Below are 22,275 nucleotides of genomic sequence, written 5' to 3' on the forward strand. Positions count from 1 at the left end.
CCCGGGCGGCTCCACTCCGGCGCGGCGCGATTAATTTCTTCCTGTTCCCGCGCCGCTGCACGCTGGGCCGGCGGACCGGAAAAGCGCTAGAAATACCCCCAAGAGTGACTTTCCACAATATGAACAAAATATGTATCATTCGATCCCAAATTGATCAAAGCATACGATTCTGATGCCATTTTTGCCCTAAGGTCGAAATTGAAGTGGTCAGTTGTCACCAAACACAAGACTATTTAGACTCGCTAGTGGCCACCACATTTGCCGATTTTAATGCTAATCTTTAGTTGATATTTATTAGTTGACCAGTTGTCGTTTTGAACGCAATTTTCTGTCAGACTAGTTCAGGGCACTGTTGTTCACTATACCAACAACATTCTTACATATTGCATCGCTTTTCTACAAGATAAGCTAGCTTTTTGCAAGCAGCTGCAAGACCTAAATAAAAATCATATCTACATTTTTGAATAGACTTTTATAAAAACGTTATTTCGAGCGGCTAAAAATGAACATCTTATACTAGCCTCTGATTACTCATCTTTCGTTCCATATAGGTGCTTTGCTGCTTTTCCCTGCTACTTTTCGAGATATGCGCCAGTCAACCACATGATGTAGGGGCAATTGTCACCTCGCCGCTCTACTGACGGCCCGGCGCTCTTTAAAGCGCTGAAATTTATGAAAAACGAATGCTTATAATCTGAATAGAATATATGTCCCTGAGCTCAGAATTTATCAACGCACACAATGCTGTCAAAATTGTTGGGCCAAAGTCAATAATTAAGTCATTATGAACCCCCAAACACAAGTCAGTGATAATCAACAACAACTTGCTCTTTAGTTAGACTTTTTGAGAAATGCTATTTCGAGCCGCTAAAGATGAGCATGTCATGCAAACAACTAGTCGATTGTCTGCCTTGCCCTATTGACGATTATTGCCTATTACTGCTACTTTTCGAGATATCGTCTGCTTACTCACCTGAAATAGCTGCTATGCCACCCTACCGCGGTAGGGTGGCATAGCACCCTACCGCGGTAGGGTGGCATAGCAGCTATTTCAGGTGACTAAGCAGACAATATCTCGAAAAGTAGCAGTAATAGGCAATAATCGTCAATAGGGCATGGCAGACAATTGACTAGTTGTTTGGATGACATGCTCATCTTTAGCGGCTCAAAATAATATTTTTCAAAAAGTCTAACTAAAGAGCAAGTTGTTGTTGATTATCACTGGCTTGTGTTTGGGGGTTCATAATGACTTAAAGGGACAGTATCATCGAAAAAAAAATCCATGTATGGAGCTGATTTTTTTTTTTTTTACTAGCATTTCTTATTTTTCTGAATCAGAAAAACATAGTTTGAGGACCGAACTCGGTGAAAAATATTGCAACCACATTTCATTTTCATGATTCATTTTCATGAGCGAACCACCACTATACAAGCATGGCCGCCAGTTTGGAAGCATGCAAAATTACTACAGAGCTGGCGCAGATAATACATTATTGACGCTACGCTTACGCGGTCGTTCTTCTGATTGAGTTGTCCTTAGGGAGAGGTAGCCTTAGGTATTGCCTATAAAAATATCACGTGACAATTGGAGGGAGTGACAATTGGACGTGACAATTGACAATGGGAGAAAATATCATGTGACAATCACGTGATAAACGTCATACATTGGAGGGAGATTGTGATTCAAGCTGGAGGAATTCCTTTGTTGAGCCGCTAGAATCCGAAGGAAACAGCGGAAATTGCCTACGACTATTTAATGAATTTAACGGTGATGAATAAGTGCGAAAAACGTTTTGGCTTTATAAAATTTGATGAAATGACCAGGGTAAAAGTTTTATTACTGGCGGTCAATTCAAAACGGCGCAAACATTTAAACAGTGAAGATAGTGAAGCACGATTCAAAGTGTGGTACACCTTTCGTACTTTGAGCGGCGATAGCGGGATAACGGTGTGGAGCTTCGAGGATCGGTCTTCAGTTCCCGGACCAGAAAGGTGGGGCCTATGCAATGTCAAATTTCATCAAAATGGTGATACTGTCCAGACTTGTAAACGACTCTGAGTTGATTCGTGAATCGACTCAGAATCAAACCATTTTTCGATGAGTCGTGAGTTGATTCGAATCACTTCATCGAGGAACTTGATGAGTCATGAGTTGATTCGAATCGATTAAATTTAGCATCATGAGTCATTTGATGAATCGATTCAAAATTTCCGACTCAAACAAAGAATCGACTCAAAAAAAAAAATTGAGTCGTTTACAAGTCACCATCAACACCCTAATAATCAATGCTAGATCACTCCCTCAGCTTTAGCCATCACTTAACTCCATATTTCAGACTTACAAGAGCCTCAGAGGCTCAGGCACAGGCGCCTAATGAGCCAAAAGCATTTGGCAGTTGGTAGGTACTTAGTCTTACCAAGCCAAGTGCCTGCTACACTACCTAGGTACCTACATTTTACATGTCAGAAGTCAGAATTGACACCTGCGGCTGCCTCCCCTTCTCCCAGTCCCAATTTGGTCCCAATAATCAATCAACAGCATAAGAATTTGGGCGTCTATAGAGTCAAATACGCCCAAACTACCTATAGCCTATTAACTACCTATAGGCTATGCTATAATATAAATAAACTCACCTAGGTCGGTAAAGCTGGCGTCACCGTCGCCTTCCCGCCAAGGTAGGCCGTAATGACCAAGGTCACGTATGTCAAACTAGTGACAGCTTCAGATCGCAGTTACCGTGCGATCGTACTAACTTACTGCAAATTTGTGCTAACCTGCTGCAGTGGAAAACAAGTAAGTATTATGTCCGTGAAGTTAGCGTCAGCAACAACAACGAATACAGCGTCGGATTCAGAATCGCTCAAAAAACTCATATTCGGTCAATTGGGGGACGGGGAGCAAGAATATGACCTTTATTTGGCCCTAGCTTTTATCCCTTACCCCTTAATCGGCCCTTAAAGGAAGGGGCGCGTCAAAAGTGCCTCAAGGGTTCGTCTGATCGCCAAAATAAGGGTCGCAATCGATTCTTCGGGTCAATATCTAGCCGCAGCCTCGGGTTCCAGATGTGTGCAGCTTACCCCTTACCCCTTAATCGGCCCTTAAAGGAAGGGGCGCGTCAAAAGTGCCTCAAGGGGTTAGGGGTAAGTTGCACACATCTGGAACCCGTGGCTGCGGCTAGATATTGACCCGAGGAATCGATTGCGACCCTTATTTTTGCGATCAGAGGAACCCTTGAGGCACTTTTGACGCGCCCCTTCCTTTAAGGGCCGATTAAGGGGTAAGGGGTAAGTTGCACACATCTGGAACCCGAGACTGCGGCTAGGTATTGACCCGAAGAATCGATTGCGACCCTTATTTTGGCGATCAGACGAACCCTTGAGGCACTTTTGACGCGCCCCTTCCTTTAAGGGCCCATTAAGGGGTAAGGGGTAAGTTGCTCACATCTGGAACCCGAGGCTGCGGCTAGATATTAACCCAAGGAATCGATTGCGACCCTTATTTATGCGATCAGACGAACCCTTGAGGCCCTTTTGACGCGCCCCTTCCTTTAAGGGCCGATTAAGGGGTAAGGGGTAAGTTGCACACATCTGGAACCCGAGGCTGCGGCTAGATATTGACCCGGGGAATCGATTGCGACCCTTATTTTTGCGATCAGACGAACCCTTGAGGCACTTTTGACGCGCCCCTTCCTTTAATGGCCGATTAAGGGGTGAGGGGTAAGTTGCACACATCTGGAACCCGAGGCTGCGGCTAGATATTGACCCAAAGAATCGATTGCGACCCTTATTTTGGCGATCAGACGAACCCTTAAGGCACTTTTGACGCGCCCCTTCCTTTAAGGGCCGATTAAGGGGTAAGGGGTAAGTTGCACACATCTGGAACCCAAGGCTGCGGCTAGATATTAACCCGGGGAATCGATTGCGACCCTTATTTTGGCGATCAGACGAACCCTTGAGGCACTTTTGACGCGCCCCTTCCTTTAAGGGCCGATTAAGGGGTAAGGGGTAAAAGCTAGGGCCAAATAAAGGTCATATTCTTGCTCCCCGTCCCCCAATTTACCGAATATGAGTTTTTTGAGCGATTCTGAATCCGACGCTGTATTCGTTGTTGTTGCTGACGCTAACTTCACGGACATAATACTTACTTGTTTTCCACTGCAGCAGGTTAGCACAAATTTGCAGTAAGTTAGTACGATCGCACGGTAACTGCGATCTGAAGCTGCCACTAGTTTGACATACGTGACCTTGGTCATTATGGCCTACCTTGGCGGGAAGGCGACGGTGACGCCAGCTTTACCGATACCTTAACTACTTTCAATGAGTCTCAACTCAAGATCATATCTGATTCTGAGGCCTGAGCCACCCATGCAAGGTCATGGCCTCCTCGTTTGCTCCTCGTGGCCCATGGAGTCCCTGCTGATGCTGAATGTGTCACAGGTGGGATTAATCCTATTTTTGAGGTTGTACTGTTTGAATAATTTTATGTGATAAGTAAGAAGTAGTAACATTTGTTTCATTATCATGTAGAAAAAGTTTGATTAAAAAAAAACATGAATGCCTCTCGGAACTTGTGCTTTTGAATTTTCAAAAAGACTTTCTAGGTAATAATAAGAGATAGGTTACTATGCTACTCCTTAGTCCTCACTTATATTATAATTGTCTCTCAGAGTTACTTACAAATTTATCTGATATTGCACTGTTGACTGTTGAGTGTTGAAGATAGGTAGGTGTAAGGTAGGTACCTATGTACCTAGTCCTACTAGGTAGCTGCTTGAATCTTTGGTCAAGGCTACTATGCTGCTTAATACAATTGTGGTATGCGGCATATTCATTTTATCATAGCTTTGAGTCAAATAATCAACAAATGCCTATAGTGAGTCATGGGTTGAATGAAATAAGTTCAATAAAAATGTCGTGTGAGTCATGAGTTGATTTGAATCGATTCATCAAAATGTGAGTCATGAGTTGATTCGAATCATTCCGTTGGCTAGTTGCTCGAGTCATGAGTTGATTCGAATCATTTTATCGAGAAACTTGATGAGTCATGAGTTGATTCGAATCAATTAAATTTAACATCATGAGTCGTTTGATGAATCGATTCAAATTTCCAGACTCAAACAAAGAATCGACTCAAAAAAAATTTGAGTCGTTTACAAGTCTGATACTGTCCCTTTAATTATTGACTTTGGCCCAAAAATTTTGACAGCATTGTGTGCGTTGATAAATTCTGAGCTCAGGGACATATATTCTATTCAGATTATAAGCATTCGTTTTTCATAAATTTCAGCGCTTTAAAGAGCGCCGGGCCGTCAGTAGAGCGGCGAGGTGACAATTGCCCCTACATCATGTGGTTTACTGGCGCATATCTCGAAAAGTAGCAGGGAAAAGCAGCAAAGCACCTATATGGAACGAAAGATGAGTAATCAGAGGCTAGTATAAGATGTTCATTTTTAGCCGCTCGAAATAACATTTGTATAAAAGTCTATTTAAAAATTTAGATATGATTTTTATTATGGTCTTGCAGCTGCTTGCAAAAAGCTAGCTTATCTTGCAGAAAAGCGATGCAATATGTAAGAATGTTGTTGGTACAGCGAACAACAGTGCCCTGAACTTGTCTGACAGAAAATTGCGTTCAAAACGACAACTGGTCAACTAATAAATATCAACTAAAGATTAGCATTAAAATCGGCAAATGTGGTGGCCACTAGCGGGTCTAAATAGTCTTGTGTTTGGTGACAACTGACCACCTCAATTTCGACCTTAGGGCAAAAATGGCATCAGAATCGTATGCTTTGATCAATTTGGGATCGAATGATACATATTTTGTTCACATTGTGGAAAGTCACTCTTGGGGGTATTTCTAGCGCTTTTCCGGTCCGCCGGCCCAGCGTGCGCTGGCGGCTGCGTGACCGGCTGCGTGGGAAGGGCCCGGGAGGGGAGGCCGGCCTCGCAGGGGAGCCGGGAACCACCGGGAACACTACAGGAGAACCGGGGAACCGCCGGGGAACGGCCAGGGACCAGCCGAGCCGGCAGAGGAAATTGCGGAATCGGCTAATGAATCTGATGAAGTTCCTATATGCTATGGGCTTGAATACCGGGAGAATCTCGAAGTGTGCCACGCCGAACACGCTCCTCTAAGTTCTAACAGCAAAACATCACTGATCGGTGACCACTGACCATTGACCATGACAAAACCACTGAAGAGTGAACGTGAGATCGTATTCTCTCAAACGTCCAGCCGCCCAACGCCCAAAGTCAACAGAAGCGATTTGTCAGGGGCGTCCTTCCAGAAAAAGATCCCAGCACATTACGCCCTAATCCGCAATCACTGTCACGCCGACATGATAAATAGCGATTCTTTTCGCATTTTCCAAATCAGTGCATCAATCACTTGAGACATATGATACGAGCCATAACATTCTCACACGGAATCATAGCCACAACTATGACAAACGATGCACCGACACACGCGGATCGTCTGTGCTTTGGTTGGCACAAACAGTGCCAAAATTCACATCACCCAGGAGGGCATCATATGATGGAACACAAAGCTAAACCGCAGAGCGGTAAGCGGGCCACCAGAGTAGGCTCGCCGACCACAGAGCGGTGGCAGAGGACTGGAGGAGAGACAGAGGAAGGGAGGAGGGGCAGAGGAGAGGAGGACGGTGTGTGGGACTGGGACCCGCGACGGCCCGACGCTGCCATAACAAACATCCTGCTCGCCGCCCCCGCCCCGCCCCCTCGCAGAGTGCCGTGACCTTCGGAACGTGACCCCCCTCCCTCCCTCCTCTGTATAGGGTTATGTGCGTCTCTTACAGACAGAGGTTACAGCGACAGCCTCCATCAGAGACAACACTGATGTTAGTACCGTGACATCACTGTGCAGTGTGCCGTACCATCACCGTCAATACCACATCACCGCACCACCATATCACTCCCCCGCCAATCCAGGGTCGCCCTCCCACCGCGCCGGGCGGCCGCAGCCCGTCCACTGCAGCTAATACCTTCCACTGACACGGACATGACACGGCTAGATCAAACCTCCCGGGCAGCAGCGGCGGCGGCGCAGGTCACGGGGTCAGAGGTGCGAGGTCGACCGACGTCCCTAACGGTACTGGTACGACGGATGACATCGCCGCAGGGCGAGCGGCAGCGCAGCTCCTGAGCCGCCGCGGCCTGAGCTACACGGAGTGAAAAGGAATGACATCGGAGCGAGCGAGCAGAGATAACTACAGACCTCGGTCCACCAAACTAGCAGTCCCAAATCTGCTCAGGCGTCCGGAGGTGGGCTTCGTTGCTGATGCGCCCTGCCACACCAAATCATTCTCATCTCCAGAGGTAGCAGTGCTGTTTCAGGGAAGGGCAGAAAATGGTTCGAGTCACATGTTAACTACACACGGGGACAGAATGCCTGCGTGCCTGTTTATGTCCGGATATCCTCTAGTGGAATGTGTGTGGACTGTGGCTGCACCCGTGGGGCCGGCTGGCCGAACGGAGGGAGGGGGTAAACCCAGCGATGAATTGGGGAGAGGTGCGCACGTGGTCCGTATGCGACACACAACCACCCGTCATCGGGCAGCGTCCGTGTCGTCACGCTGTGGTGACCTATCACAATGGACGGGTCGCCGCGGGGTGACCGTCCCACACAGTGCGTGCGGCGGGAGTGGCGACCCCGGCTCCACTGGCCCCTAGTGATGTCAATTTCAGAAAACATATGTCCAATGTCCGTCCAATGTCCAATACGTACGTAGACTGTCCGTCCAAAAATGTCCAAGCCAGCCATTTGTCCAAAGATGTCCGATATCTACGCAATAGTTTACACTCAATGTTAATTAATTTGCTTCTAACGTATCGTTACCAGCTCAAAAGTGGTAATCATATCGAAAGTTGAGCTTTCTAATAGCCAATCAATGTTAAACACGATTACTTTATAAAAATGTTGAGGTGTAGCAAGCGATTGTCCAAAGTTGTCCAAAGTCTGCTGTCATTGTCCAACCGAATTCCGAATTGGACATTGGACAAAATCGGAATTCCGAAGATTCAAGTTCCGATTGACACCACTACTGGCCCCCCTGTTCACCGTCCGTGTCAACTCGGTCACTTCAGCGCACAAAGGACCCGGCGTGTGTGACAATGATAACACAGAGCCAGTAAATGGGTCCAGGGAAAGCCTGGGAACAGCGCCCCGCGTGGAAAGGATCCGACTGTCACAAACCGACGCGTCTCTTCTTTCATTTCTCCGTCCTCCTTTCTAAACACACCCTGATTGGCGCACACCATACAAAGCACGTGCGCATTTGATCGCACTCGAGTTTCTCACCACTCGATCGATTTTGCGGCATCGAACGGCGGTCACAAAAGGCCACTGGACCCCAGGGGCGGCGCTTTGGTCCTCCCTCCCTGCCCTGGGGCACGCTGCTCTCAGTCCGAACAGAGGGAGGTCCACCAATCTGTGGCGCCTCTCTGGCGGCAGCCGCCAGCTGGGGGCGTCATTGTGCGAGGCTGCAGACGCTCCAGCTGGCGGCAGCGCGAGTGACGCCCGGACCGCCGCCGGCTACTGTCGGCGACATCAGAAGACCACCGGCTCCGTCATCGACCCCAGTCTGACTCACTCGGTCCACCGTCAGAGACATCATTCACCGTCACCACGCCGCCGTCACAGCGACGGGTAAATTCTCAGCCTCTGTGTCGAAACGTCGCCACCGACGACCCGTCGGCCGCCTGCGTCGGAGCCGTCGCGCCGCGCCCGGCACCGGAGCCAGCCGAGGCGGACCGGGTGTCCGATTATCGAGTCCGCCGTACGCTGCCGGCTCGATTATCGAGTGACGCCGGGCGGCGCCGGCGCCGGCGGCGGCTCGAGCCATTCATCGAGTAGTCGCCGGTCAATGGAATCCGGGAGGCTGCCGCTGGGGACAGCGGAGGGATTCCAGCGGCCGGCACCGCTGCCGCTGCCGCTGGGGCAGGCCGAGATGGAGTCGTCACAGGTGACCCCGGGCGAGCGGAGACTGGGCGGGAGGAGGTAGGCAGAGTGGGGACCATGGGGGGTTAGGCGGGAGGGTATGAGGATGATGATGATGATGATGGTGATGATGATTTGGGGGTCTAGGGCGCCGGGACTGCGGTGGTTATTAGCGACTATCGGGAGGACAGAAGAGGGAGACAGGGGTGCAGGTGCTGGTCTGGAGGCTGGTAGGCGACGATCCAAGGCAAGACTTGATCGTCATCAGCATTCATTGCACCATCTGCATTTGTCTATCACAACCTGGATTCCATTGACCGGCGACTACTCGATGAATGGCCCGAGCAATGGCCAGCAGCCGCGCTGTTATTTCAGATAAAGTTGGTTGTGCGGTGCAGCATACCCTCCGGGCGTTTACCACTGGCGCCATCTATGGACGAAAGAAGCAAGTACGCGGCCGCTATAGGCTGAACGTGCCTCCGCGTCTGGATTCCCACCCACCAGTCTGCACCGCACGCCCCTCCCCCCCCTCCGCACCCTCCGTATTAGTTGTCTCAATCATCACCACTGAACGTCTTTACCACAGGGCCTGCTCCAATGCCCGCCCGGCGAGGACCATACCTGCCCATTAGGGCTGCCCGGCGGTACCGGCCGCCCCCGCCTCCGCCCGACCTGGGCGGTGGACCACCCGCGCAGCTGTCCCGGGGAGGCGCGCACCCGGCACCCCTCATCCCTCCCCCACGACCGGTCTGCATTCCAGGGGGACGGGGGGGGGGGCAATATGGGCCGGGCGTGTAATGAGTAGAACGTAATCCGTGGAACTTGGAAGTAAAGGGACGCGCAGGTGGATCGCATTGGCTCAAAATTCATCGGGTGGCTGTTGAGCCGAACTTGAGCCGAGCCGAACATCCTTGTCAGGAGCTTGGTCTGCAGCATGCAGTGTTCCATTACATTATCTGTCAACGCAAAGTGCCACTTCGTGGAAGCCGCCAAGATCCAGCACATACTAATTTGTGACTCAAAAAGGTGAAATAAAAATTATCGATACACGGAGGGCATGAAGCAACATCGAATCCGTGAACTGAATGACTCATCTTGTTCCAGTCAATCATCTGAAGTTTTTACATCCAATACTCACGAAACGTCCCTGCGAACACGACCATTTCCGGCGATCGTGTCTGTCCTCCCGTTAGTTCTGCTCCCATCCCGATTTGTCTCGCTGTCCAACGTCCATTTTTACCGGTCGACCTTCGAGCCAGCGTTCGATTTGTCACATCCGACCTTCGGACGGCGGCGCGATTTGTCCCATCGTGTCGGAGAGCCTGATAGCACCGACAGTTGGACCCGGCATCCCATGTCACCGTGGCAGAGTTCAATGGCAACGGGCCGGGGGAGTCGTCACGACCTCCGCGTCATTCCTCGCCGGCGCCGCGCCGCCACCGCCGCCGGCGCGCCGCTCCTCGCCGCCGCGCGGCGGGTGGTCGCCGGCGGCCGGCCGCCGGGCAGGAGCCCGCCCATGACCGCCCGGCCCGCCCCGGTCAGGGTCAGGGGTCAGCTCGGTCGCTCACGCCCCGACCCCAGCAGCGGTGTTTGTTTTGGCAGGTGGGTCCGTCTCAGAGGCCGTCACGCCCCTCTCGTACTCTCCCTAAACGGGACGGTGTCACACCTGTCAACAAGGTCTTCGTGTTTGGGCTGTGGGCTGTCCTCTGCGGAAATTCCCTGTCACTCCTTGTTTTCACACATCAATGGATCGAAGACAAGGAGGCGGAATAAAGCGCCGTAAATATTCAACTGTGGGCTATCAGTCGCCATACCATCAGCGGCACGTCCACACACATATGGAACAACACTCAGCAGCTGCCAACACAAATACCAGACATAGCACCTCATAAATAGATCCCCAGTTATAAACGAACAGTGACCTTGCAAGTTCAGAGCTGATGAAACCAGGTCGGTCTGGAAAAGACAGGAGAAACTGTAGGTGCTACTCTCACTGACAAGGCACCGTAAATAAATAATGGTTCGCTGTAACCAATGTCCGGGGAACAATTTCGGGGAGAGAATGACGCCTCCATATCTGTCTGATGGCGCTGATGACGCTCTCTTTCCCCGCCCGCTCAGCCAATCACAGCTCAGGATTTATGGACGTCACGGGACCGGCGCACACATTCATCTTCTTCTTCCCGATGATAATGGAGTGCTAATCAGCGATAGTCCGGAACAAACAGACCTAATAACATCGCGCTCGAACATGGCGCAACGTTCGCGTCACGCCGAAACAGTTGTGATACTGCACGGACAGGTTTCAAACATGCTAGTCAACGTCTGACAATTGATCAGACTGTTGCAAAGGGTGTTACGGCAAAGTTAGTCTTATTTTCATTCCACACTAGCAAGACAGCCCTGGCTTATATCCTGTCATATACCGCCACTGCCACTGCTGATATCGCTTTCACATCCAGCCATCACTGACAGACCCCCAGCGCTGTCACCATCGCCACCACCGCCATCGTCACTGTCAGCTGCCCCAGCGCTGTCACCACTGCCACCGCCGCCACCGCCACTGTCAGACCCTCAAGCACCATCTCCACCGCCACCATCGCCACCACTGCCACTGTCAGCTGCCCCAGCGCTGTCACCGCTCCCCACCGCAGCGGTCCATCAACACAGCCGTCGCTGCCACTGTCCAGCACGTGCAGATGAGAGACTGCAGGGCCGACCGCTGGACATCCATCACCACTCCTGGGACCGGGCGCCACCACCGTCACCACCGCCGTCACCAGCACCACTCGTGACGGTGCGCCGTAGACGTAATCACCAAACAAAGAGACCAGCTAATGAATGTCCGAGCACGCCGCCGGTAAACAATGACGGCGGAGCACGCACTCGCCGGCGTGCGTCCCGCAGGGGCTGGCCAGTCATGAGCAGCGAGCACTCCGCTGCACCCCACGGCGCTGGTCGGTCCGAGCTATCCCGCCCAGCACGGCCGGCCCCTGACGACCTGTGGGCCAAGATTGCCCGCGGGGGAACACCGCCCGCCCCTACATCACCCCTAACGCCGCGCGGTGGGCGGAGAGGGCTGCGTAACGCAACAAAACGACGGTGAAAATCACCTCAGGTAACGAGCAATGGTAAATAGCTACGGGAGCCGGGTACTGCCGTCTGTTCCAGACCAATACCGATAATGAGCCCGGAGGAGTGCCGGGTGGCGCCGATTGGCTGACGGAGAGACTCCCCGCGTAATGACCCGTCTGTCCGCCTGAGACCCGGCTTCCGGTGTCGGCCGTTACACAGCTCTCACGGAGCTGTCACGGAACTGTCACAGGGGCTGCCACGGGGCCGACAAGCCACTGTCGGTCAGAGCGCAGTACCACGGGGCTGGAAAATGGCGCCTGCTGTGTCCACTGTCCACCACAGTTTGCAGTGAGCGTAACGACTTCCTGGATCTATGCCACCTGCTCAGCAGCATGTCCATTGTTTCAGGAATTTACGGGAGATATAAGAAGGCAGTCGACACATCTTGCCATGATCAGTGTAACTGCGTGTCAAGCAGCACGACACTTTCTAGGAAATGCTTGTGATCAATGTAAGCGATTCCTTATATAACCACGCCCTCCATGGAAGTTCTAACGAACCAGTTTCAATCGTGAGAGCGTCATGCCTCCGCGGTCTGTACCGATGATAAGCCAGCAGCGTTTCCGCGACTCCTTAGCTACCTATGTGCTCCCTCGCCCGGTCATTCCCTCAATGTTCTCATACTTCTCCCCAAGGCATAAATGCCGTTAACAGAACACTCCCTCTCCACCTTTTAACTAACACTGACAAAATCAGCTTCAATCCACTTCTTAGTGAAGTAACTGCCCCCGAACAGGACAGCTACTTCTTTACCTTCGTCGTGTACTCACCAGCTGGCCTGCAGCTCGGGCGCCACATGGTCCAGGATCTCCCGCACCGGCAGCCTCTTCAGCTTCTCGGCCGGCTTGGCCAGCTGACAGAGCGCCTCCTCCAGGATCAGCGCACGCACCGTCGGCAGCTGGGGGCAGAGGAGAGGGCGCAGCTGGTCAGAAGGGCGTCACAATGCAGAGAGGACAGACGGATAGAAGGAAGTTAGACGGCTAAAGAGCCACGATGGTAATGAATCAGCTTTAGATGCCAGGAATGCTGTGTTGCACCGCCAAGCCAGTATCCCCTAGTATCTCAGTGAAATTACTGGGTGTCGGCACGTGAACAGACTGCTTGGGACACGTAGGAAAATTGTGACATGAAATCAACCGGCATGAGTGGGTGGGTTCTGAAACAGTAACATGACCAGCTCAGGAAGGTTTGCGCACTTCGCAAGTTGCCAAGAGATTGCTTCTGACTTGTTTGCCTGCCCTGGCCAGACATTTGTGATATTTTCAGTCGCTAAACACGCACAGGAAAAGCTGATGAAACTGCACGTGGGCATGGAATTGTTTCAAATTCTTCAAAAAAGACCGTTGAGCTTTGGACCGGTATCACTGAATTTCGGACACACTACAGCGCAGAAGTGATCGGAGGCGCGGCCGGCAGAGAAGGAAACCCTCGGCCGACTCGGATAAATGGCTCACGTCAGTCTCAGCAGAGCACATCAGTTCCAACAAGGGTGCCGGGGAGGGCGGTCCACTGATATCATCTCAAGACATTCCTTACCGAGGACGGATGAATGGAAGCAGAAGTAGCACAGATTTACAGGAAGGGCGAGCAGAGGCGGCGAAGAAAACTGGACGGTCAGTCAAACAAAAATTTGAACAAAATGCATGTCAGCAAAGTCATGGAGCGGAGTTTCGTGTGAGCTGATGAGAGACGGCTCAGAATCGGCATTGATGGATTTCATTTCCGTTCTTACAACCGCCAGTGAAGAATGAAAATGATTCACCGCAATATACGGGGTAGAGTCAGTCTAAAAGCCAACATCATTCATCAAACATGTTCGAGCCATTGGAGAATGACCACAACATACAGATTACCTCCAAATAAGAAACTGGCTTATCAGCCCAGCCGACCACTAAACAAACCTGCAGACATCCGTCATCGTGGACGGCTCACCGTAGCGTCGGCATGGCTTGTCATAGACGTAATAAATGAATCACCCACGTGACACAATACAATGGCAAGCGTAGCACGTCATTTTCTGCAATAAGTCTCTGACACGTCACGAAACCTGATATCAACTACGTAATACAACACAGACCGATCGTTACGTGCCGTAACACAGCCCAAACCGATCGTTACGTACCGAGAAACCGCTGAATCGCCGACCTAGATCGAGTTCAGCGAACGCCAAAATAATGCAGGTGTTGCGCATTGGGCATGCAACAGAGCGCGGAAATTACGCTCGGTACCGCAAACTCGTCACCGAACGGCTGGAGAGCGGCGGCACGGCACGGCATCCATAAATATACAGCGGTGGTGTCGGCTCAGCAGCAGCAGCGGCAGCTGACTGAGCAGGCAGGGAACAGCTGACTGGTAGGTGACCCGGTCAGACAGTGGACTGTCCTCCGCTATCAATACCAGCCCACTGTATTGTGATTTTATATGCATAGAGATATACGCTTGCTTTAAAGTTATCCATCTGTATGTATTAGATCTCCATGCAGTCAGGGAACACCCATCCGTCGTCTGCCCGACCATCGAGCCAAGGTCAGCACAGACGTGCAGACTCGGCCGGCGGAGCCTCAGCACTTCATCTCCCTGCCCAGCACGCTGCAGCCCGCCCCGCCCCCAGGCGAGACGGGACAGGGTCAGCGACCTCGCCGACCATGGCAAGAGCGCCGAGCCGTGCTCTCTGAACAGAGTACGGCGCCGTGCTGTGTTTTGAGAAATGAAACTGTGCCGAGTCGTACTCCGATCAGAGCACGCCGCCGTGCTGACCGTGCTCGGTCTGTCGTGGCCACCGTCACAAGTCTGTCACTCGGTGCGCCCGTAAACCTCATCCTCTCCCCTCAGAGTGTCAGGAGAAGGGTAATGCAGCGCCACACGCGCAGTGACAACGTGTACCACTCGTTGCACCAGCAGTGACAGCGTGAACACTACCGCACCAGTCGCAGTGGTGACAACGTGCACCACTCTGTCACACCAGTTAGTGACGGCGTGCACCACTTTGCCACGGGCTGGTGATGAAGGACGGAGCACGGCGCGAGCCGGAGCACGACAGCACAGAGCGGTCACTGTTCCGACTCATCAGAGCCGTGCTCCGCCGTCACCATGCAGCCCGTCTCGCCGTATAGCATACAGCACGCCTGTACTTAATCCCCCACTCCCCCCGAAACGCCTGTTGATAGCCTGTCCTGTAATGTAAGGGAAACGTTAGCTGTCGTATTTTCCGACAGGTTCGGTTAATACTGTTGTTAACTGACAACTTGACCTTTTCACGCTCTTTTCATATGAACCGGTAGTTTCTGCAATGCCTTCCAGCAGTTTAATGTTACAATTTTACACCACTTCCTGGTATGAGCTGGCGTATTTTAAGCGTGAGCCGCAGCACAGTACAGTGGGCACTGTTTAATTTATCAGCGTTGTTGAATGTCAGCGAAATTGATTGCTGGCGATACCAGAGCAGCCAGTGCTCCCGTTCCTGTTATACTGCGTAGAAAAGCACATCAATATGCCAACACAATGTGCTAAATTCGCAGCCGCTAAATTTGTCTTGCAATGTCGCGGGTCGCGCATACGCAATGAGGCCGTATATGCATCAGATTAAGGTTCATCGTCCCAAAAACCGCGATATTTAGGACCACGCCACATCAGGGCAGGTCTCCTGATAAGCCGACAGCCCTCATTCATCCACAGACACACAAACCAGCCCTGATACCCTACCGTTCATGCGGGTCGGGTTTTTATCATCTCCGACCGCTACCACCCGCGTTCTGAACACCTGCACAAACGGCACCGGTAATAAAAACCTCCGACCGACAGCCCGGGTGCCGGTGACTGACGTGAGCCCACGGCCACGTGCCCGACTACTATGAACGTCAAACCCCTTGAGACCCCACTTTTTTGCGATAATTTTTAAATGCGTCAATTTTCGTTGACAATATTCTGGCAATGTATGTTTCAGAACCTGCCGAAACTTTTATTACTAAGGTATTTTGACGCCAAACGATTATGGAAGGTACTTCTCATTCACTCGTAATGTTAAGGTCAATTCAGGCCCGGGCAGAGGCTTGCGCTCGGCCACACTCGAGCCCCGCCACCAGCGCCATCTGCTGTAAATGCCATCTACCAGCGCCCGCTACCGCTACCAGCTACCGCCCACCATCAAGCCTGAATGGAGCGAGAGACGCGAGTGACCGGTCGCCGGGCAAGGAGCGCCGGCACGGTTCGTCGGAAGGTCATCTCAGGCTCAAAAGAAACGGTATATACCATTCGAAAGCTGACGGTGAGCTGAATCCAAAAATGTATTTTTTATAAAAATCGATCGATGGCCTTTTTTAAAAATTGCGTTTTTGTAAAAACTTAATAATCTTTTATTCAACGGGCTGTCCCGGACATTCTTGAAAACATAAACAAGTATTTTTGAGTTCCAGTGAAAGCTGAACGCCAAAAGAACAATATTTAGCGAAGCAATATTTCCAAACGTTAATATGCGTCTCCCACAGCCGAAAATAAGGCGCAATCACACAGCTCAGTGTCACGATGGACCAAAGTCAGCCACACAGAAGCGTGAAATGACCCTTATCGACTCGCAGACCCGGCGCTCTAGGCCCGCCTGACCGGTCACGGAAAGAACGTTCGGCTCTCGTTCTACTAAACAAATGTCATATTTGTCAGTTTAACTGTCCACATCGCTATTAAAGTTATTCAGGATACCTGTGAAGAAAATTCATTGTTCTGCTCGATTTACAACATGCTTTAATTTACATTTTTCTTATGCATGTTTTGTTCCATCCAGCTGCGATCAGTGCCCGCGCAGGGGAAGTGAGCGGGGTTTCACTGTCAGAGGCTGCACTGGTGACAGCTGCTCGGCCGTGCGACCGGTCAAACGTTACCCTGCCCCACCGGGCGCTACCCCCACTCCACCCGAGCTGAGGCCGGTGCAGCCTCTGACATTTCAGCGCGGCCAATTTTCCTTATATGGGCATGATACCAAGCTCAATTGAGCAAAGTAGACATGAACAAATGCAAATTAATGCATGATGTGAGGATGACAGAACAATGAATTTTCTTCACAGGTATCCTGAATAACTTTCATAGCGATGTGGACAGTTAAACTGACAAATATGACATTTGTTTAGTAGAACGAGAGCCGAACGTTCTTTCCGTGGCCGGTCAGGCGGGCCTAGAGCGCCGGGTCTGCGAGTCGATAAGGGTCATTTCACGCTTCTGTGCGGCGACTTTGGTCCATCGTGACACTGAGCTGTGTGATTGCGCCTTATTTTCGGCTGTGGGAGACGCATATTAATGTTTGGAAATGTTGCTTCGCTAAATATTGCTCTTTTGGCATTCAGCTTTCACTGGAACTCAAAAATACATGTTTATGTTTTCAAGAATGTCCAGGACAGCCCGTTGAATAAAATATTATTAAGTTTTTACAAAAACGCAATTTTCAAAAAAGGCCATCGATCGATTTTGATAAAAATTACATTTTTGGATTCAGCTCACCGTCAGCTTTCGAATGGTATATATCGTTTCTTTTGAGCCTGAGATGACCTTCCGACGAACCGTGCCGGAGGGGTAGGGCGGAGCTTAGCGCTGACGTCATTACGTGGCTCCGCCCCATGAGCGCGTAGCCTCTAACCAAACAGCAGATTCGTTCCGTGAAATTTAACATTACGAGTGAATGAGAAGTACCTTTAATAATCGTTTGGCGTCAAAATACCTTAGTAATAAAAGTTTCGGCAGGTTCTGAAACGGGGAATATTTGTTTCTGGTCCCTAAAAAGCTTTTTCTGGCACCTAATTGCTGATCAGCCCCAAAATGCTTATTCGACCCTAATATCTGAATCAGGCACCTAATTGCTTCCACACAGCCTAAAGTTGCCAGGTCGTCTAGTTGAACTCCGTATTTGCTGTTTGCTGATTCAGCACCAAAACCAAAACATCCAGCACCTATTTTATTCCACGTTTGCCTACCTAATTCGCGTAATCTTCCTGATTTTATGTATTCTAACAACATGAACGTTGCATTCGGTGATGCCATTATTGTCAAGTGCCATTTTCGCCAGTGGAGATAATGATTAATGCCATTTCTAGCCAAAAGAGAATCACTAGCCAGCTATGGTGCAGCGTAGCAAGACGCTCCTATACCAGCCCGCTATGTAGAGACTAGAGATGATTGCACCCTCAGCCATTTTAACGTGAAAAGTTTGGATCCGTCACTTCCAGCCAGGCTCTCAGGTCATAAACTGGAGTAAAGCAAAATGTCAACTCTGAACAGACATACCACGCAACCGGCCCTCTTTTCAATATTATTAGCTTTCTGCAATCATCGTCTGACTCCATCTCGATCAAAGGCAGCATCCGGTTTCTACAGGGGCGTTTGACTGACCGGCCACACAATAACCAAAAACAAAATCAAAGCTTCATGCACACATATGCCATTCGTAAGAAACGGATGAAAAAGGCACAACCACGGCACAACTCTGCGCGGCAAACAACGGACAATAGACGCGTTTACATAGGGTTTGTTGCAAGCTTATATCTCCGTCCGTGATGTTGCAAAAGATGCCAATGGTGCTGAACAGTTTACAAAATGATCCCCTCTAAATATTTGAAGACCACTGCATCGAAATTATCGCCAAATTAACGAGCTAGAGCCTCGTTAAAAATGCTATGTAAACCGGGTAAATGTCCCACGCAAGATCCCGCGTTTCTTCAGCGGCCTTGAACGGAATGAAAACATTACATTTCTTTTTTGGAGCTATTTGATGACGTCAAAAAATACAATACCCGTTTTAATGGTCAAAATCGAGACAATTACTCACAAAAATGTTTCCCTTTAAGCATTACAAATAAATACTTTTAAATATTTAAATGACATTGTTTTTTCAAACAAAATAATATTATTTGCTTACTTAAACGTCATATACAATGCTGAGATCACTACGGGGCTGTCTTAGAGTGTAGCTGCACTGGCAACCTTTAGGCTAGACTCCAGGGGTCATTATACCAGAACAACATGATTCTACCAGCCAGTAGTTCATTTTTCTACTAGATTGGTGCTACGCTTAGGTGCCAGATTCAGAAAAAAGAGTAAGGCGTACCGATGAATAGGTGCCAGAAACAGCTAATTAAGGTCATTTTCCATGATTGGTGCTGGTATCCACCAAATAGGTGCTGAGGACCAATTTTGGGGCGAGTCAGCTTTTAGGTGCCAGAAATAGCTTTTCTGGGACGCAATTAAATGGCGTCCTTCTGAAACACACATTGCCAGAATATTGTCAACGAGAGTTGACGCATTTAAAAATTATCGCAAAAAAGTGGGGCCTCAAGGGGTTTGACGTCCATAGTAGGTAACAGCTGAGGTGCGGACGGCGTCCCCACACACCCGGAGCCACCCCGTGCCAAACGGGACTCCACGCCAGCCGTAACCACCGCTGACCGCTGACATCACGCGTCTGATAAACGGAACAAGGGCTGACGGGTCGGGCGCAGCCGGCGGTGACAGAGTTGACCTCTGCAGGGGGGGGGGGGGGTGAGGCGGAGCAGCGTCATCCACTGCAGGCACTGGGAATAGAATGGTTACAACAACTCTATACTCATTACCTAAGGCCAGAGCACCGTCTCACATTTCTGCGACCTGACATAGCATAGGTCAGAAAATAAGGAATCACTAGGACCCTTTAGCAAGAATGTAAGACTATTTTTATCAAAAGTAGCAGAATTTGACAATAAAGCACAAACATGTTTTTATACAAATACAGCTTCAAAGTAGTAACAAAGCTGTTTTTCGATACAGCAGAACACTTTTCTATTTTTCTATTTTCCGTTTAATTTTTACTTATGCGTCGACACACTAGTTGCTGCGTTGAAGGAGGGACAAACGTAGACCTGAATGAACGATTGTAGTGACGGACGGCGGCTAGACTGTTGATAAAGGTTGACTGAAAAAGGCTGAATGGTTCGGTGAGAGCGGTGGGGCGTCTGGATAAGGCTGGAAGACTGGATGACCGAGCAGCAGCGTTGCTTGGATAGCTAGATACGGCTGGATGGCTGGACAAGGCCGAACAGTGGACACTGCTGGACGATAGATAACGGACACGGCCGTAGAGATGAGAGCCTGGACGCGTCAGCCGGTCGCAGTCGGCCGGCCTTGGCGACTCCGGACCAGCGGCTCGGGCTAATAAATACTGGCCGGTCGCCGCTGATGGGTCTGGCACTGCGGCTCCTTCAAAAGCGTCAGTGACGTCGGTAAAACTTCCGTCCCTGACGGCACAAAATGTGCCAGACTGGTCCTGTGTGGGAGACTGTCGTCGCTCCATAGGACGGGCAGACCGAGAGGTGCCTGGTCCGTCCACACGAGCCATGGAGCGAGTTAGGACGCTCTGTGGAGAAACACGCTGCAGAGACAGCCTGGGATAGTTTCTCTGTTACAACGTGGACGCCGCTACCGCCCATCTAAATTCCCGTCGTTTATCTACCAGTGAGCGCGCACAATTTGACAGCAATCAAGCAATGGCCCCCACAAAACGCTGCATAATGTCACAAAATGAGACATAATGCCGGCGCTGGGCGCACTTTCGCCGCGTGAGTTCCCACAGAAACACACGATCAAACGACTGCGAAAACAGGCACGTCACAACACTGAGTTTCTCTCTGCTGTCGCTGGTCGTGTTTGGAACATCACGGACGAGTTGACCGTCGGTTGCCAAGGTAACCGGTTGGTAGCACATTCGCGGTGCATGTGTACGTCGTCCCTGAAAGACGACACTGAGAATAGGGACGGAACCAGAAACTGTGCGGAATTTAGTGTGGTGCGATGGACAAACATAGTCGCAAGGTGGACCATGGGTAGGGCTAGGCTGGTCCGAACTGGCATGGTGTCTGAGTCAATGACTCACAACAGACCACCACTGCGCATATACTGCGCATCAGTGACTCACAGCGAGCCGCTGGAAATAGCACCCACAGCCGCCGCGAGGTGACACAGCCCCAGTGACCGGCGCCCAGCCCAGCGCGGTTCCAGAGGAGGTCAGTTACGACCCGGGGCCGTGGTAGTAGCCACTGATTCACATCGCTGTCCGCCACACATTCCTCACACACCTACATAACCTTGAATTCCAGGCCCTCAACCTTGAGTCCACACATAACCCAAGACGGTTGTCCGCTATCTCAGCCGCTGGTTAATGGCTGAATGACCGTCATGCAGCAACACGAACCGGCTCGGTCGACCGTGAACAGTTCGCCCACCGAGATGTGCTCTCGGGAGGCCAGCAGTGTCAGTGGCCGCCCGCTCACGACCGGATGTCACGACTCACGAGCCGTCACGATCGGAGGAGCGCTGCGGAGCCACGCCGACACGCACCATCGAACACACCGGCGAACGGGATGATTTCCGAAACAGCTCAGCTATGAAATGGACCGGGCGGGGAACAGGTAAACACCACTCCATGAATCGAAATTCACGCCGCTCCGGTATTCATGATATGGAGATTTTCTCACGGTGTTACCGCCGGGCGGTTGATATACGACGGCGTCGAAATTATACGCGCACTGCTCTGTGTACTGTGTGATGAACAGCATAACAAGTCACTCACATATCCCCGTGCGCCTGCCGTGATTGAAGCAGAATTGATCTGCATCAACAGCGGGTATGAGTGGGTGAATAACGTGACAGCCGGTCGTGCCGGTGCCGCCCCGGTCCGCCTGACCTCGCTTGGCCCACTGAGACGCCCCCAAAAACACCGCGCGGGTCGTGCCGTGACCGCCGGAAAAACGCACAGCGAACGGCACGGAACCCGCTCGAGGAGAAAGTATACGGTCCGTGGATCGGCGCAGGGCGGGGCGGCGGTACAAAAAAGGCGTTACGGGCCGAGCGGTACGGGACGCGTTCTGGACCGCTAGCTCCGCGGCACTATCCCGTACCTCACGGCCGTCGCAGCCCCTCAGCATGTCGCCGCGCCGGTACACTCCTGGCCAGCGACAGCAGCTTAGCTGCCGGATTGGGACCGTCCGCCCCCGCCCCCGCTCGCGCCGACCCGGGCGGGCCGTCGATCCAAGGTCGTCGGCGCGACGCAGCGCATTCTTTGCCGGCCACCGCTCGACGGGTGTCGGCGGAAAGAGAAAGGCCCCTCCCCGGCCGGACGGCGGAGCCTCCGGTAGCCGCCCAGGCCGGCGGCGGGGGGCCGCCCGGTGGCC

The 22,275-nt window shown here is 51.2% G+C and overlaps 1 protein-coding gene across 1 annotated transcript in view; it reads right to left on the reverse strand.

Moving 5' to 3' along the window:
• Positions 1–22,275, reverse strand: part of LOC122369670 (signal-induced proliferation-associated 1-like protein 2) — an 88,165-nt gene that overhangs the window by 21,792 nt on the left and 44,098 nt on the right. Inside the window, exon 5 of the mRNA XM_043344576.1 lies at positions 12,865–12,992. Within this exon, the coding sequence (XP_043200511.1) occupies positions 12,865–12,992 (128 nt within the window). The remainder of the gene's footprint in view (positions 1–12,864; positions 12,993–22,275) is intronic.

The sequence above is a fragment of the Amphibalanus amphitrite genome, unplaced genomic scaffold (genome assembly GCF_019059575.1).
Source record: "Amphibalanus amphitrite isolate SeventyFive unplaced genomic scaffold, NRLGWU_Aamphi_draft 001060F_arrow, whole genome shotgun sequence".
NCBI classification, from domain to species: Eukaryota; Metazoa; Arthropoda; class Thecostraca; order Balanomorpha; family Balanidae; genus Amphibalanus; species Amphibalanus amphitrite.